This window comes from Euwallacea similis, chromosome 11 (assembly GCF_039881205.1).
Source record: "Euwallacea similis isolate ESF13 chromosome 11, ESF131.1, whole genome shotgun sequence".
NCBI classification, from domain to species: Eukaryota; Metazoa; Arthropoda; class Insecta; order Coleoptera; family Curculionidae; genus Euwallacea; species Euwallacea similis.
This window is the reverse complement of record NC_089619.1, coordinates 1,721,769-1,739,332: the sequence shown is the minus strand read 5'-3', so window position 1 is coordinate 1,739,332 and position 17,564 is coordinate 1,721,769. Positions and strand designations below refer to the sequence as shown.

The 17,564-nt window shown below is 35.3% G+C and overlaps 1 protein-coding gene across 7 annotated transcripts in view; it reads right to left on the bottom strand.

The window, feature by feature from the left end:
• Hr38 (Hormone receptor-like in 38) overlaps positions 1–16,608 on the bottom strand; it is a 72,577-nt gene extending 55,969 nt beyond the window's left edge. For 4 of the 7 annotated variants that reach the window (XM_066395190.1, XM_066395192.1, XM_066395193.1 and 1 more), the window contains exons 1-2: positions 16,057–16,608; positions 15,793–15,966 (exon numbers count right to left, since the gene is read on the bottom strand). In XM_066395190.1, coding sequence (XP_066251287.1) covers positions 15,793–15,966; positions 16,057–16,135 — 253 coding nt within the window. In that variant the 5' untranslated portion in view covers positions 16,136–16,608. Of the gene's footprint in view, positions 1–7,205; positions 7,315–15,792; positions 15,967–16,056 lie in introns of those variants that run through there. The other 3 variants (XM_066395191.1, XM_066395195.1, XM_066395197.1) reach the window with 3 other exon arrangements.
• Between the last annotated feature and the right edge of the window lie 956 nt (positions 16,609–17,564).

Here is a 17,564-nt window from a genome sequence, read left to right as displayed (position 1 = left end):
TTCGGGATAGAAACGATGAATTTAATCACTATATAATAATTGAAATTTTGTATTTATTTATAGATTTGGTAGGCGAATGTTGTAATTATTATTAATTAAAGACGTTAATGTGATGCATATTAACACTGAATGCTTGCAACTGTAAAATTAGGTATGGATGTACGCTTAAACTCTTCTTGGATTTAATTCACTAGTCAGGACCATAAAAGAGCTAATTCACAAAATGGTCAAAGGTATAGTTTGTTCATGTGGGGCTTTAGACACACCTCGATTGGTTTCTATTTGGCCGGAAGGCTAAAAGTGATGTCCAAATTTGTATAAGTAATAGATAAAACCATATACACCTCCACAATCGTCGATTACCATTCTAATTACTTTTCAATGAGGTCTCTTAAAGAAAACCAGACGCAGTGAAAACTGTGAATAATGAATTGCTGTCTCGGGAATTTCACTTTAACTGCTGCGTGCATGTTAATCGTGTTATTAAACGTTTTTCGGTCCATACCTGGATGAAACTAGGTGTTTGGTTTCTTTTCTTTTTAAATCAGTAACTAGAAATTTTTGCCTTGAGCTAGTACTTACGATGACAATAATCTAACTGAATAGAAACCAAATCTAATAAATGAATCGTTATTCCAAATCTTTCTTACATACATATGTATCTGCTTATTATCTGTTTCCAAAATAAAAAAGCGACTTTAATTCCATTAACTTTTTCATGCATAATGAATATCGTTACATTGTCGAAACATGTAGAGCATTATTTGATTCTATTATTGTCACTCGATTACTCTACTTTCGTTTTTTATTCACAAATAATTAATATTTTGAAATGTGGATCATATGGGCACACAATAGCCCACAATGTAGCGGACGTAGATAAGCAAACTATTTTTTATTAGCCAATGCTAATTCAATAAAGCCCCACCTCAGTGCTTCTTGAATAAGAATGTTTCGATATAAAAGATGATGATTGACTTAGAGCTTCATTATTGCCAGAATCAAGAGGTAATTTGTTGATTTCTATACATTAGGTGTTTGATCTAATGATAGCTGAAAAGTTATTTGGAATACTTATGTCATCAATCATTTCTTCATTTAATAAACTCTATTAAGAAATGACGCCTTTTGATCTACATTTTGATGATTAAATGAGAAGCCTTTTTGAAATTTGCCAATATATTTTACAAATTGTTATTATTACGTCTTACCTATTAGATCAATCACTCATCGAATTCCTTTTTGTTTTAGAAGAATCTCTTGACAAATATAAGAGTATTAAAACAATATGAAATAAAAAATATAAAAAAGAAAGTGCAGTAGTTGACAAAACCGGATTTTGTGGTCCTCATGGATGAATCATTGAAAAATACGGTTGAAATCTAAAATTAGAAACTATCCAATTTCTTGAATATTCAAGGAAAAGCAGCTCAATAAACACCGACACTTGATAGATAGACTTTCATCGAATTTTATGGGAATTATAGAAAGTCCTTGAAGAATTAACGCAAACTCTTCTTTCTTTTTAAAGTACCTTCTGCCAAGCTAGAACGCTCAAACATGCAAAGAAAAGCTGCTAAAAAAAAAGGAATCTAAAAAATTTTCAACAAATTTTATGATCTTCGTGGATTAAGCATTGAAGAACTGCCCAATTTTTTTTTCATTTTCAAAATTTTCTTGACAGGTAATGCGAAGGAAGTGAGAAAATTATTCTAAAAAAAGCTGTATTGATAAGCCTTAAAATTGTTTCCATAGTAATGGTGTATTAATCTTTGTAGAACTGGCTGAAATCTTCATCTTTTTTGAAGAAGCGCTTCACTAGTCAAAAAGTGTAGAAACTGATAAAACGATTAAAGAAAATGGTGCCAAAATAATCAAGATTGATGAATTATTGAAAATCTGGTCGAAATCCTGAATGATTTACAAGAAATTCCGTGCCGGATCGTTGGAATTTGGGGCAAGGCAAAAAGATAGGAGGATTGAGACCAGCAACCAGTGGAAGCAAGCATTAAGCGAAACTGATTATTCGAGCATTGCTAAGACTCCGAAACTGAAAATAGCTTTAAAAAGTTTTCTTAATTAAAAAATAACTCCTTAAAATTCCATTACAAGAAGCACCACTTAGTTATGAAAATAGATTCAGATGGTCCAAATTACTAATGAATGAAACTCTGAATGCAATGGACGAATCTTTTAAAATTCCAGAAGAATTAAATTTCTTAATAGTAAATTAGCGTTCGAGCGAATGATAATTAATCCTAATAATCAATTCTCGGTTAAAAATAAACCCCTAAAATGGTGTCGCAAGCAAACTCAACGATTATTGGCAAACACTATGCAGTGGAAAATGCTATTTTTAAATCACCTTGGAAGAAGCAAACGAATCTAAGCATAGTAAATCAATGCTCCAAATACGAAATACATGTCATCACCTCCCCTTCGAGAAGCGCTTCCCAAAATGTTACTTTCATGAAGAAAGACTTAGTATAGATGAAATTTATTACAAAAAACATGATAATTTGACGTGCTTGAACTAAGCGTTTCTCATGTTTCTTCAATGTTATGAAAGCTTTTTCGACGTTCGGTAATTTCTAGTTTAAACTGATCCCACATAGCATTCGGCAGTAATAATCAAGTTCAATGCATATTGTTAACAACAACCAAGAAAAGTTTGTTAGTCTCTGATAAGAAATATAACCTTTCCCAGGAAAAGGGAGGCTTCACTCTCCACCCCAGGAGAATGTCGCAAATCGATACCAACACAGCTGTAATCTTAAATCTATACTACAGTAGCACTATCCGAAGAACTTTCATCCTATAAAAAATTCAGTAAACTCTTGCTGTGAATTTTCCGTGTGTCAGTTGAGCGGTTACACTATCCAACAATTTTCTTTTCTCAGAAAAAGGCCACTAACCAAAAAAGTCACTAAGAAAATTTTGTAAAATCCGGATTTTTAGATTCGACTATATCAGTATTGACCCCCCTCGACTGGGGGATATTTGGATCGTCTTCATAATGACGTCACTCGCCCACATGACCGATAACATGACGTCACGGAATCGATACCAAGGCCGTTCACGTGCTAAGTCGATGCCGTACTTCAATTTACGTGGGAGTTTTTTCGTCCGTCCATGGCTGATGTATTGGAGTTTTAAAATGTCATGTTACAGATACTTCCAGGACTATTTCTTGCATAATTAACAGGGTTAATTGCACACGACAACAAAGAAAAGGCTGTGGGATAATCTTCTTGTAATAGTGTCATGCGAGGCGGAATAAAGCTGCTTTAATGACGAATCTTCACAAAGTTAAGAGACGAAATAGAAAGTGGTACCGGAGGAAGACCCACGGTGCGATATCTATAAAAAGTACATAATAATAAACCCAGTTTGGCCCGAAGCTGTCGTTTTGTTATTGGACGTCATCGGCTTAGGTTTTTTTAGAAATTGATTAATTTGCCATAAACGCCGGTGAGAAATCGAAATTTCTTCTTTCTGGGTTATGGCAAGATTAATTGCATGATAACTTGCCTGCATATGTCTGATTGTTGGAGCCGTTAAGTAATAATGAAAATTAGCTGAGGATTTGGTAGGTGGAAGGCTTTCGGTAAGGCGAAATTTGATTGTTCCCACTGTGTGTTCAAAATAACATGTAAGAGATTGTGGCAATAATAAATCTTCATGGTGCTTTCAGAGTTTGGCAATTGCCTTGGATCAATTATAGGGAAAGACCAATGGAAACGCTCTTAACTACCTAAGTAGCAAGTATCAATGCGTAGTAAAGAAAGTTGGCTTTATGATTATACTTATTAAGTTCATATCTTTTTCATTTTCTATGCATTTTTTATGAATTATTTGCTGTAGAAGCCCAGCATTTCATGCCGGTACTGCAATAATTTGCTAAAGACGACTTTCTATAGCATCTCTATCCGGTTATTAAAACAACGCTCCGATATTATTAAGACCAAATTATTAACGTAGCATCTATTAAATTAGTTTCTATAGAAACCAAAAGTCTGGCCAACATCCAGACTCTATTTCAATGTTTCCATGCAAATTAGCTTGTTGTTAAAGTTGGCATTCTGTGAACAATTTGGCCCTTAATCATGTAAATAAGTAACGATTTCCATTGACTTATTCTCTTATAAGTGCTACAGAAACATCTATCTCTGTTTGTAAAATTCGCGAGATACAAAACTCAGCTGGTAATTCTCAAGATTTATATGAGAATCTTCGGGGCATAAGTCTCACCAACCTCAGTGGCGTATATACTTTTCTTTTGCGATTGCTGGAAATTCCCCTAAAATGAAGAGTATCAATTCACAAGTTTTCTTTATTCAGTGGCGTAACTTGATTTCGAGATTAGTGTTTTGAGTTACGAGTGTTTTCTTAAATTCTTGTCACTTTTCCAACCCTTCTGGCAAGGCAGATAAATATCAGGCCCTATACGGCAGTCTATTAACATTTTGTATTTTCAAAAAGTGTGTCCAGTTTCGAGTTTTTAGTAAAATTTATTAGTCAATTTTACTGTTAATACCAAAATTTTCTCGGCTTTAAAGCTTCGAGATTGTCTGAAATTCTCAAAAAAATAGTCTCGACCTATATAAGTTTTTTCGTAAATTTTTATAAGCTTAGAAACCTTTCTGAGTATTTTACTAATTTTAGTAAAATCAACTTTACGGCGCTTCAAAATGTCATTAATGTCAGTAGCGTACCTTGTGTTTGATATTGCCTGAAATTTCCAAAATATAAAGCTCAAACTGTAAGTTTTTTTTCCAATTCAATGACTGAATTCACCCCTTCTTATTTCCCAGTAATCCTGAACTAAATCTAATTAAATTATGTTTTTTCTATCAATTAATTCAGTGACCTAGATTTCCCAGAATTATAGTTTTTATAGCAAACATTTTGGTATAACATAAATACCACTGTAAAATTCCATTTAAAATCATTAGTATAATCCGGTTTCACCAAGGTCTCATTGAGTTTTGAATATTTCGACAATTGTTTTTATAATTTCCACGCTTAAGTAAAGTTAATTTCTATCCACCCATTGCTTCTTATTATTCTTCATATTTTATGTATTGTTTGACTGGGCTTATTACACCTGACATTTGGAGATAAAACTGATAACACTAAAAGCACCCTCTGAATATTAATCTGGAACCTTCACTTCTCAACTGAATTCCTGAAACCCGCCGACAAGAACATTGGCTTGGGTGCGTTACGTAGTAGCACGAAATGCAAATTATCCCATTTGCATTGACATAACAATGCTGAATATGCAAATCAACTTTACTAAACCATATACAAAAAATCTTTATTAATTTTTGAATGGAACATAAATTTTCTTCTCCGGCGAATTCCGTCTCGATTGTCTCATGACAAATCAAAGAGTGCGCGTTTTCTTAAAGCGCGAAGCGTGGGTGACCATTCGGCCTCCTAACGGACCGGACCTCGTACTGGGTGTCGTAAAAACGTGAGATCACCTAAACTATTAGCCGAGATGTATGAAATTAGTATGAAATAACGGTGAACTGTATGCATTCGATTTTGGTAAGCCCTAGATTTTTGCAAGTTGTAATGGACGTACTTTCATGGGAGCTTTTAGGCTCTTGGTGACCGCAATCTTGAGGAGATTTTCATTTTCAGTTGTCATGGAGCCTACCAACCATTCACTGCTGATTTTGTAAGATACCGGTTTGCCAATTACGATGATAGTACATACAAGGTATGGTAGGAATAATCCTCGATTATTTTGTTTTGAGACATAATATATGTATTATATAAAACGAGTTAGGCAAGTTCGCCTTGTTATCACTGAGCATTTCTTCAGCGATAATACTTATTCAAGTTCCATTCTTGCTTTTTTATGCAGTACTTATCGATATTGATTCATTCTTTCTCCTATTGTTTGCGCTTCTCTCGAACGATCTTATTATAAAGGTATTTCAGTGTCGTAGTAGTGTTTGCTTGAAGATTTGGATGGCTTAAGATACGTAATTGTTCCTTAATATTTACATATTTTAGAATTACTTACTACAGCAATAGATTGCCGATTATTCAGGATGAAAATATGGAAATTTAACAGCATTGTTATTATAAGCATTTTCGACTCGAAAAACCATAGGGAATTTGCTTTGACTTGGAATAATTTCCCAATAATCTCATTACATAAAAATCGAATTTCACTTGTCATATGCTTTCTTGTTGCACTCTTGCACGCAATGGCAAATATTTGGAAATTAAAAACCTTTCACATTTTTGTTTATCTAACCGTTATTCCCGAACCAGTAGATTTTATGCAAATAAAGCGTGTATCAATATTTATCCAACGTCTTAGACCTCTTACCGTTTAGGAGCATTTAAAATAAATCACACATGTGGTACCTGTGACGGAAGGCGGAACCGTGGAGTCGACCACGTAATAAATCACTCGTTTATTATTGCGCTAATGAAAATTTGGTAATTTGGAAAATTGGAAACACACATTTTTGATGGGTTCATCGGTGCAATGCTGTAAGTGTTGTAACTGTTACATCCAGGTCTGACTTGGATTTGCAAATTATTATTTGTTGTCATAAGTCAAGACACAAGTACCCGAAGCCTTGCGCCTTTCTCGAACACACGTTACAAACCAGCTAATAGCATGTAATATTGAATAAAACATTCGCCGGAGGCTTAGCTTGTAAAACTCTTGCACAACTACAAAAATAGCCTATTGTTTTTCAGTTTCAACACCTTATAAAGTGTGTAATCTGTCACAAATCAATAATAATACGTCGTAACACCATTAATGTCTATGATGGATTGCAAGAGCATCACAAAGGAACTTTCGCTATCCAAGTTTCAGTGTTTACCGCTTTCTGATTCGACACCAAGAAAATAACCCTGTTGCCACAACAGTTTACACGAAAAACACATTGTTTTACACCAATTACATAAATAACGGCCCCATGGTACTTCCTTATTGAGCTCCAGCGGTGATCTTGCAACGCCAAATTTCAAAAATATTGCCCAGAGGCTTTTTATTCGAACAGATCGTGACCGATCTGTGCCATATAGCTTTTTCGGTCTCACGCTGAAATCATAGTGCTAATTGTATCTGTGTGATCTCAGGTCAGAGGTCGCAAACATAAATTCTTATAGAAGAAACTAGTTGTTGCAGGAAGAAATTAAGAGCTTTTCAACTGAAACAAACTCACCTAGATCTCCTAGTAGAGTGTTGACCACTCGAAATGGTCCAAAAAGCACCTGATCACTAAAAAACCGTGGCAAATGTACCGATATAGAAGAACGTGACAATTATCCAAAAATTATCCACTTTCAAAGTCAGCTGAACTTGGAAAACCGTGCGACTCCAGACAGAACTGAGGACTCACTGCCACAAACTTTCTCTATGACCTCGACTCTATCGCAGGACAAAGAGAGACAGTTCCATAGGAGTCGCTAAGAAGGAAAGAGCAAAGAGCTGCGTGACGTTGCCGAATCAATGCTTCCGACGTGACGTCACGTTGCGGAACGGGTGAAAATGATGACGTAAATAGTGAGGTCGTCTCAGTCGATTACATGGAGACGAGAAGGTGGAGCGATCGGTGGTTATTAATGTCTGTTTAGTGACGTCATAACGAGAGGCACGTTTTATGTTATGTAGGGGTGTGTTCCAGATTTAGGTTTGTTAGGGACTATCCAGAAAGGTGCGTCCGCGAATTGTGGTTTGAATGAGAATCTAGGAAAGGGTGAGACTCATAAAGGGTAAACGGTTTGTCTGCATAAAGAGAACACTGACAGATTTTTTTTTTAAGCGTTGTCAGAGTTTTGACTACATCAGGTTATATTATAGGTAATGTAAGTATTTACAGATTTTCTAAAGACAGTTGTTAAGCAATTATATTTATCTAGTTCGGAAAATCAGTTTTAAATCAAAGCATAATGCGATGCAACTAAATTCAAAAAGGATCTATTGTTCTCTATTTGAAAACCAGTCAATGTCGTCTCAAAGTTCCAAACTTGCGTATGGAAGAATAAATGTTGAACATGTTCCCTGAAGTACTGAAATAACTTCGTGTGGCCAAAAGCTTGTAACTTTTCTCTGTAAGAAATTAATTTTGTAAAGACACAAAATTACATTATATGGTGTGTCTCCTTCATGAATTTGACTATACCCTCTATAAAGCCGTGAGATAGTCACCGAGTCAAGGAAGAAAACCGTATGTGAATATCTCAGAAACAACAATGCATTTTTGACTTATAAATCACTCAATTATAGAAGGAAGTAATGAAGATCTTTACCATTTTTGACATTAATTATCTTTCATCGCAATAAACTTCACAACATAAATACTACAAAAGGAAAACCCATCGCCAATTACATCACCTATCTTAGACAAACAATTTATCTGCCGTTCCGGAGTTATGCGAAACGAATAAAGAAAAAACGTAAATTACATAAAATACCTAAAAATAGTATCAGGACAGCCGCTTACAAATGTACTAGCAGGGCAATAAAAGAGTGGTAACGTACACTGGTGGCATGCTAATTACGAAGAGTGATGCGACCTACCTTAAAAAATTAACGTCCAGTCGTAAAATGGACTTGATTTTTATTTCCTGTTCGGATTCGGGTTGGGTCTCAGAAAACTTCATACCACTTTAATATCGCTCGTATTTCACGCCTTTAAGAAGCCCAAAAATATGTTTAGTACTGTGTCAAATGCCCTAAAACGATCTACTAATAACTGTAATCTAAGGGACAATCACGTGACTGACGAAAGCATTCTCATGAATTTCCTGAAACCCCTGTGATTTGGCACCGGCACTAATAACGAATCTCATGACTGCTTTATGTGTAAATAATTGGCCATAACAACAATAACTTTCACATGTAAAAGTGTAAATACTTGATTTTAATGCTCCACGAAATTTGGCTCACGTTTTGTGTTTATAATGCACAATAATTTTTAAATTCAAAGTCAAAGTCTAAAGATTGATATGTTGGGTGTGTTACTTTAATTGCGTCCCTAAGAGCACCGTTAGATGCAAAATCTAAATTTGATCGAGAGGGGAAGCTCGGCTAATACAACCAATTAAATTTTCTGATATTTTGCGATTTTATGAAAATGATCAAAAGTGGTTCAAAACCAGAGCCTTTTCGTGAATATTGCACTAAAATATTTACTATAAATAATGGACTATTATATTTTATAGTGCTAGCTAAAATACATAGAATAATGTGAAATTTTAAATTCAGTAAGAGCTAAAGTATGTAAGAGCATAGAATCTCGTAAGAAAATTCAATTATGCATAAATCTCTCGTGAAGCGTCAAATACTGTTAGAAATGCACGTGGAAAAAATATCAAAAGCCACAAAAATGATTTAATAAGCAACCATTGCAACCTCTCAGGATTTCGTAAAATAAATCTTTTGAAAGCCTGGAAAGACTGAAAAAAAATAACGGGAATGTTGAGATTATTCAAGAAAATTAAAGATATATCTTAGAAACTGACAAAACATTTTTAGAAAATCTTCAAGCAAAATTGCTTGAATGACATATTGAGAATAGACCTTGGACACAACCATTTCTCTACTAAATAAAATGGCGAAAATCCACGATCCACGATTAGAAGTTCACTTGTCTATGTTTGAATTTCCATCATATTAGCAACGGTCTTTGTTTCAACCACTTTCTCCATTATTCCAATTTTAAAAGCTTTGCCTAAAAAAAATTCCTCCTCCACTTCAGAGGAACACGCACCAGTCCGTAAGCCAGAATCCCGAGTTGAATGGAGACAAAACACGAGAAACTCGTTTTTCAAACATAAGTTTCCATTAAGATTTGTCCCTGTCAAAAACAAGTTTTGAATCATTCCAACCAACACAGTACGTCAGTTCTCTAGTGTCCGAACACGTGGTCATGCACAGTGTAAATAAATGGTATATCTTTGGGCTACCCACGATCACGTGGATGTATTTTCGTGACGTCGGAGTAAGAATTACTTTATTTATAACATCAAATGACTAAACCTACGCGATATGTATAAATTTATTTCTGTTTACAGGCCTATTTATACGGGCACTAAAGAATTGTGATGTACATGTATAAGATAGGTTGTGAAGTGGTATATAGTGTACCTTAGATAATACATGGCAGGAATATTCTGTTTCCTTTCAAGACAATGAATCAGGCGACTTGGTCCATGTGACTGGAACATGTTGAATACAGATCTCGTGGTGCTAATTGAGAAACGATTGCATTTTTTATGCACTTTAGCTCGCGTTGAATTGAAGGTTTTCCATTATATTCTGCATTCTATGCAGCACTATAACATCGTAAAAACGGTGCGTTATTCAAAATGCGTTTTTGACACCATTTGAAGATGGATTAACAGGAGGCAATATAGCAGCGTATTAGGCAATAAAATAATTACTTGTTGCAAGCTGAAGCTTTACTATAATAGCATATTTATTTAATAAAATTACACGCTTCGCTTTTGGGTGGTCACAAACTCCATATATGGAAAATTACAAGTTTAATGTATTTTTGAAGTTTGCATTTTTGCTTTGTGGAAAAAACTTGACATAAATAAAATAAAATAAATATTCAAAATAAACATCTTGCAACTTGATCGTGTAAAGATACGCTGATGTATCTATTACCTGCGCAGTTTAAAGTAGTTTCTAGTTTTTTTCAATTTACTTAAAAAGTATTAATTTTTTATACTTTTGATGTATATCGTATTTATTCGTTTTCTTTCCACCAATCAATGGTGCAAAAATAATTGTAGGGTACTATTTGAAAAAATTTACTTTTTGAATTTAAAATTTCTAAATTTCAATTTTTTTCAAAAAATGTTGAGATATTTACTTAATTCTTTAATTGTTTATAAATGTGTTAATTTTCCAGTAATTTAAAATTCATTTCATCAATTTACGTAAAACAACTTTGTAGATAATTGAGTTTTAGTAAAGCTCTACAAGTGTCGAAAAAGTCGTAAACATCAAAATAAATAAAAAATAGTTGAGAATCGGTACTATGTTGAATTATGAAACTTAGGTTCATTTTTGACAAAAAATCCATTTTCACTAAAAAAACTGCCCCGGTCCATTTAAAAAAAATTAAATAAGGGTCGGTTTCCAGTTTAACCGGAAGTCATATCAGGTCGAAAATATTTTTACGATGTCAGTTTTTCCACAAAACAAAGATACAAACTTAAAAAATACATAAAACTTATAATTGTCCATAAACGGAGTTTGTCACCTTCCAAAAGCGAAGCCAGTATAGACGAAACTACGAGTAAACTCACATTCACAATTCAAGAAAATACAGCATCACACGTATATGTGAATTTCAGAACACTCGGTATGACATACGTATTAATATTTAAATCAAACATTTATTGAGTATACTTGAGGTAGCGGAAGTCAGTCAGTGAGCGGAGTGGGAGATTTACACCTACTCCGACAGTCAAGCGGCCCTATGAACTGTCTGCAGAAGTGAAAGGAGTTTAAAGCTCGACCAGGATGCAGAAACATTCTTCAGAAATCGACAAATCAAGATTATATTGGTCTGGATCTTGACTCTGGTTTATTTACCCGGATCCCCAAAAGATCGTTTTTTAATGTGAATCTTAATACCCCCCCCCCCCCCCCCCCCCCCACCCGGGACAAGAGAAAAAATTACTCAATGGTGCGATGGTCAGTGGTAGAGATGGGGTTGCCTTTTGTCATTGAAACTAACGTGTATGCATTTTCAAATTTTTTAGTAATACATAGCGTCATTTAACCAAAATCCGGTATCAGCCTTATGAAGGGGGACGACGTTGCGCAACGGCCCAGGGCGGCGGTTTTTCTTGGAGGACGAGGGCGGTGATTAAAAATTACGCCCAGAATGCCAGACTTTCTGAGATCAAAATCTTTTTGCTTCCTAATGCACTCAACTAATTGTTGTAATGTTTTTTCCCATTAAACTACAATATACAGGGTGGCCCATTTAAAACAGTACGTCTGAAATATCTTCAATGGATTTTTTTTTCGGACAATCCCGAGACACGTCAATTTTACTTTTAAGAAGGACGTTTTTGGACCATAAATTTGTAGGTGTTACGATAAACGGTTTTTTTTTAAATAATATTTAAAGGCTGTGCGAAAAAATTTCAGCATACTTGCAAAGAGAATTGAAATACCTTTGATTTGACGTGCCACCTGGATCCCGTGATGTTTAAGATTCTTGAAGGGGTTACCACCCCCTTTAGAGGGATGCATCTGCACCTACCAATTTATGATCTAAAAACGTTCTCCTTAACAGTAAAATTGACGGGTCTCAGGGTTTTCCGAAGAAAAAAATTCCATTAACATATTTCAGGTGGACTGTTTTAAATGGGCCACCCTGTATATACTTGTATTAACTATAATATGAAATAATATTAAAATCAGCTCTATTGAAGTTTCGACTCTATATTTCACGATGTTTATTCCAAAATTTGAGCAACAACAGAAGCAATAACACGTGCTCACGACTTATTATTATACTGCAAATATATGCATAAATCATTTACTTAAGCAACTTATGATACTAAATAATTACCTAAGTCACCTGCAGATTCTCGTTGGTGAACCAGCCGATTGCGCGATTTCTTCATCGATTTATTAAAACCTGAATATTAATAATTACCAAATCCTCCGGTGGTAAACTGTGTAATTGAAAAATTTCCCTACGCAGGTGTCGAACTGAAGAATCTTAATAAATTGTATCGTTACCGTACCTTTTGCTAGCAGTAAATTACGAATTAATTGGCAGTGTTATATGTAATTACCTGATGTAGAATTTCATTTTATGTGTTTGCTTAGAGAGATTTTTTCAAAACGCGCCAATAAAACTAATGCTTCCCAATGAAATTGTGCTTCCTGCCGTAATAATTTCAAATTAATGTTATTTATGGGCCTGTTTTAATAAGGACCGTTTAGTGACAAAATAAATCGCAATGACGTAGGGAGGTTAAAAATATCCAGACTACCCACCCGGCTGGAGAGCATGGATATGTTCTCCTTTAACGCAGCATCCCTTATCCACGGCGTCTACGTCACGGGATAAATCGGGAGACACGCGGACTCTATCACAGTAAAACTGTTTTCACGTAGGCACTACGACGGGATATTTTCGAAACATTCAGGAAAATTGATAAATCCTGGTGACGTCAGAGGGTTACGTTCACGTGAGTTCAGCTTTTCGTTATCGGGGTTTACTCTTGGGAGCGTTCGCTCATTTTTATGTCGGGATTTTCTTTGTGGGCAGCAACTTTTTTTAGGAATATACAATGGACTTTGTGATAGAAAACGTGGTGTAGGAGTAACTAATCCCTGGATGTTTAAGAATTTATAAAGCCCTTTCATGTGCGGTATTGTAGTACTACATTCTCGATTTTACACACACGAGTGGGTATTTGTTTTCCTCGTTTTTACGTCACGTTCTAGCGTTAGCCTGAATGGGTTTTTCAGCTCGTGGTAGGCAAGGCCGCGCTTCCCCTAGTTTCTTCATAATTAAACTGCCATATTGGACGAAATTCCTTTGCAAAATTGTAAAGTTAAAGCGTGGTCTCGACGTTAATCCAAAACAATTTATTTCAACACAGTGGTCTCGAAAAAATGTTATAAATTTACGGTTCGTTCCAAGGTTGTTCGTTGATTTTTAGGTGAAAACTAAGGTATCTAAAGCTATTAATTAGAGAAGAAATATTACAAGGACGGTATTATGTAGCACTAACCTCTGCAGACGTATAAAATTATGCAAAACGATTCGAATTTGAATTTCTCGTTTTCGTCTTTACGCCGAAACGTCTGTGGTCATGATTTTTTCGATCTTTTATTAGTTGTTTGGTTTCAACTGCTTAGAAATCGACATATGAGGTTCTTAAAAATCGGTGACTATAGAGTTGTTTTTCTTAATTTATATGGCCATTATTCTGATATTATTTTTAACTTTTTCAAATAAATTATGGATAGCATCCGTTTAATTCGCAGTAATCAAATGAACTAATCAACCTCTCAGGATATTACAGTGTCACCTATTTCATGTAAAAGGTCGTAAAATATTTAAATTTCCTGTATCTCTGCAATGAGGCGCCTTCCTCAATAGCTTATAGCGAGTGCACTAAGTGGAAACGAATATCTAGAAAGAAATTATCTTCTTCATCTCCTTACCTTCTTTTCAGTAGAAAGATCAAGAACCTAATCTAAAATACACTCAAATTTCCATGAGCTTCACTTCTAATTACTAATTAACACTGCATAAGCCGTGTTACACTTACATATAAACCCAAACTAGAAGCTCCCACACGAATTCTATGAATATTCAACAGGTTGATCTAATAATATTAAGATAATATCGTTTATTATGGCTGTTATTTTTAAATATGACGTTTAAATTTACTGTAATTAATGTCTCTATATGAATATTGATTAACTTGCTTAGATAACGGATTGTGAGTTTAGTTGGATACTCGTTGATTAAAAGGTCCATTTTTGCCTCAGGCGTTGGTGCATGAGCGAGTACTAAAGCGAGTGTTAATGGGCATTACAAAGCGTTTAATGGAAGGGCTTTTATGAAATATCTAGGAATGTACTTCTATGAAATAAACGTTTTCGATAACGTCTTCGATAACGTCTCCGTAACACTTAAACAATATGATTGTGTTTCTAACTTTCATTATCGAAACGAGTGACTAATCGGATCCTATTTTACAATCCACTTGCCGGACAGGTGTCTTTATTTCGCATATCACTTAATAAACGGGACCAGCAAAAACAATAGTTACACGTAATAGTTCTATAGATGTGGAACACATCTTGAACAAATTCAAATTTCTCCCATTTCTTTATGATTTCTACTCCGTACAGCAAAATGTGAAAATAAATCATGTATCAAATCGCCTCAGGACTTTTGAAAGATTTATGAATTTTCAAAATTTACGCTTTGGATTTTCAAATAGGTGCCCAGTCAGTTTTAATGCAAAAAATTCATTTGATGAAAAATGAACCTTTATGGACGGCCACCAGCTAATTCGACTTATTTTTGATTCGAAACAATTACGAGTACATGCGGTTTAAGAGAATTCAGACAATCGTTAATTGTGTATATAACATTTGTTACTATGGAACCGAAAATTAACTTCCAGAGGCCTGTTATATGGATCAAACCACGAATATTCTAATACTAGTGAACAATTATTCCTGAATTACATAAATTTCCCTAAAATCTATTTTTTCCGAGAACTGCAACATTATCAATATCACCATTTATAGAAAGCAAAACCATCAGGTCAAGGGGGTTCGAATTCAATTGCTGAAGGAATAGAGTTGAATTCCCCGTTTGCACATCAGACCAAAGAGGGTCGTTATTAATTCATATTTCATCAAAAGTTATGAGAAGAAAGTGACATTAATTTTCGAAATCAGATTTTTACCATTATTGAAAAATATGTAAAAATTAATTATGAAAACAAATGTGATGCTCCCGCGCAATTTGAACGACTGTTTGGTAGAAAAACCACTTTACGAAGAACATGTAAAATTTTTTTAGTTTAAAATATTTTTTCCTAGACTTAAGAAAGTTCTTTCTGATATAAAATATCGCCTTTTTGCTGAGGAGATACTATCTAAAAATGCCTACTTTCTTTATAAACACGCAAAGTAATTGAACCAAGTAATCAATCTCTACGAAGTCAAAACCTTTGATTAGTAGTAAAAGAAGCGTTAAATTCCCCAAAGCTCTATCCACCGAAAAAATGTGTACATACACTTATTGTAGCCGAATCCTGGCGAATTATTGTTCGAATCTGTAGGTTCTGTAGTGTGCGCTGGCGCGGGGGCTGCAGTACCGTTACAGGGCGTCCGGCCAGCCCTGAAGAAGCCCTCCGGGTGACGAAACGAAGCGGAAGGCCGTAGACGCATCTCCCGATAGGCGCATCCTACTGATGCCACATGCAACAATCAACAACAAACGACAATAACATTTGGAGTACTACGAGACAGATCTAGGTGCGACAGCTACTACAAGTCACCTGGTGAACAGGGCGAAGCTTCAGTTTCCAGTTGAGTTTCGGAGGGAGAATCCACTTCGAATGGAAACACTAACAACATTCAGCAAGATGGTCAGTTTCTGAGATTCTGCACGAAAAACAGCTTATATTACACTTATGCTAGTTTTGGGTGCGCTTAAGCTCTCTGATCAACAAGTGGGTAAATCGTTGGACGTTTTTAAGGCTTGGTCCAGGTACTCGGTTGTAATATCACTGTAAATTTCGCACTATAGATTCGACAGTCTCCAAGTGGAAGCTCAGTTGCGTTGCTCCAAAGTCCGTTCACATCACCAAGAGTTTCGAAGAAAGAGCCTCTTCAGAAAGCCAAGCACTTTCACGACATATGCCAACAATCACATATTAGTAGAAACTTCTGGGTGATAGCACCAATGGCATGAAGTCGAGTTTAAGTCACAAAAACTGAAAATTTCTCTTTCTTTTCCCGAATCGCGGACAAATCGCGTCTCGTGTTGCGTCCGGCAGTATTCGACCGATCGCTGTTCGATCTGCCGGCACTTTGTTCCCCTGCCACAACTTTCCGTTCATTATAAACGGCAAGCCATCGCGTCGCGGCGACGTGTGACGTCACTTGTTTCCGTGACGTCATGGTGCAGCGACGCTAGGTTTGTTCCACGCGACGCCGGCCGTCGTCGAGTTTCCCTGGATCACTCGGATCGATGCGATGCCACGGGGTGATTACACGAAGTGCTTTTCAGCCATGACACGTGCTTAATACGATTCACTCAAACCTTCGGTTTACCTATGGCGGGTACACCCACGGATTGAGCCAAGAATGAGATTTTGGACAGAACAAGAATATGTCAAAGGGCCTAAAAATGTCACGAATTCATTAATTATTTATTAATAAAAAACATAATTTTCCACAAATTGGAGCCAAATTTTGTGCAAGTGTCTTGCGATTTTAGCGTAAATTAGATTTTTGAGGGTTGCTAAGCCATCTGGTTCTACTAAGGATGTCTTTTTAAACGAAAGATTGCCATCCAAGTGTCAGTTTCCAAAAGTCTTTCATGAACATATCAGTAGAATGTAGAAATTGATAATGATTTTGACTTTATCAACATTTACTGTGTTAAACTAAAAAAAAAAACAAATTTATCAGTAACTTTTATTTTATCATAATTTTACCATAATTTTTTTAGAGGCAGATCCTCATTTTGCACTGAGGGAAAACGAGTGACCAACAGATTATTTATTTAGAAACCCTTCAGATAAGCATATTGTAAAGTTGTTTTTTACTAAATACGTTCATTTAAGTTAGCTAGGAATTTCCAGAAACTCTTCTTCTAGAAACTATTTCATATCGTCTTTGGGTTCATTCAGCGACCATTTTAAAATTTGGAATTTCAGTTGACGATTTCTGTAAATACATATTCCATTTTCCCCTAAACAATCAATTTCCCCAATTCAGATTCCATTTTCATTTGTAGTTCTTATATTTATTGCCTTCATGTAGCTGTGTTTACGTCATT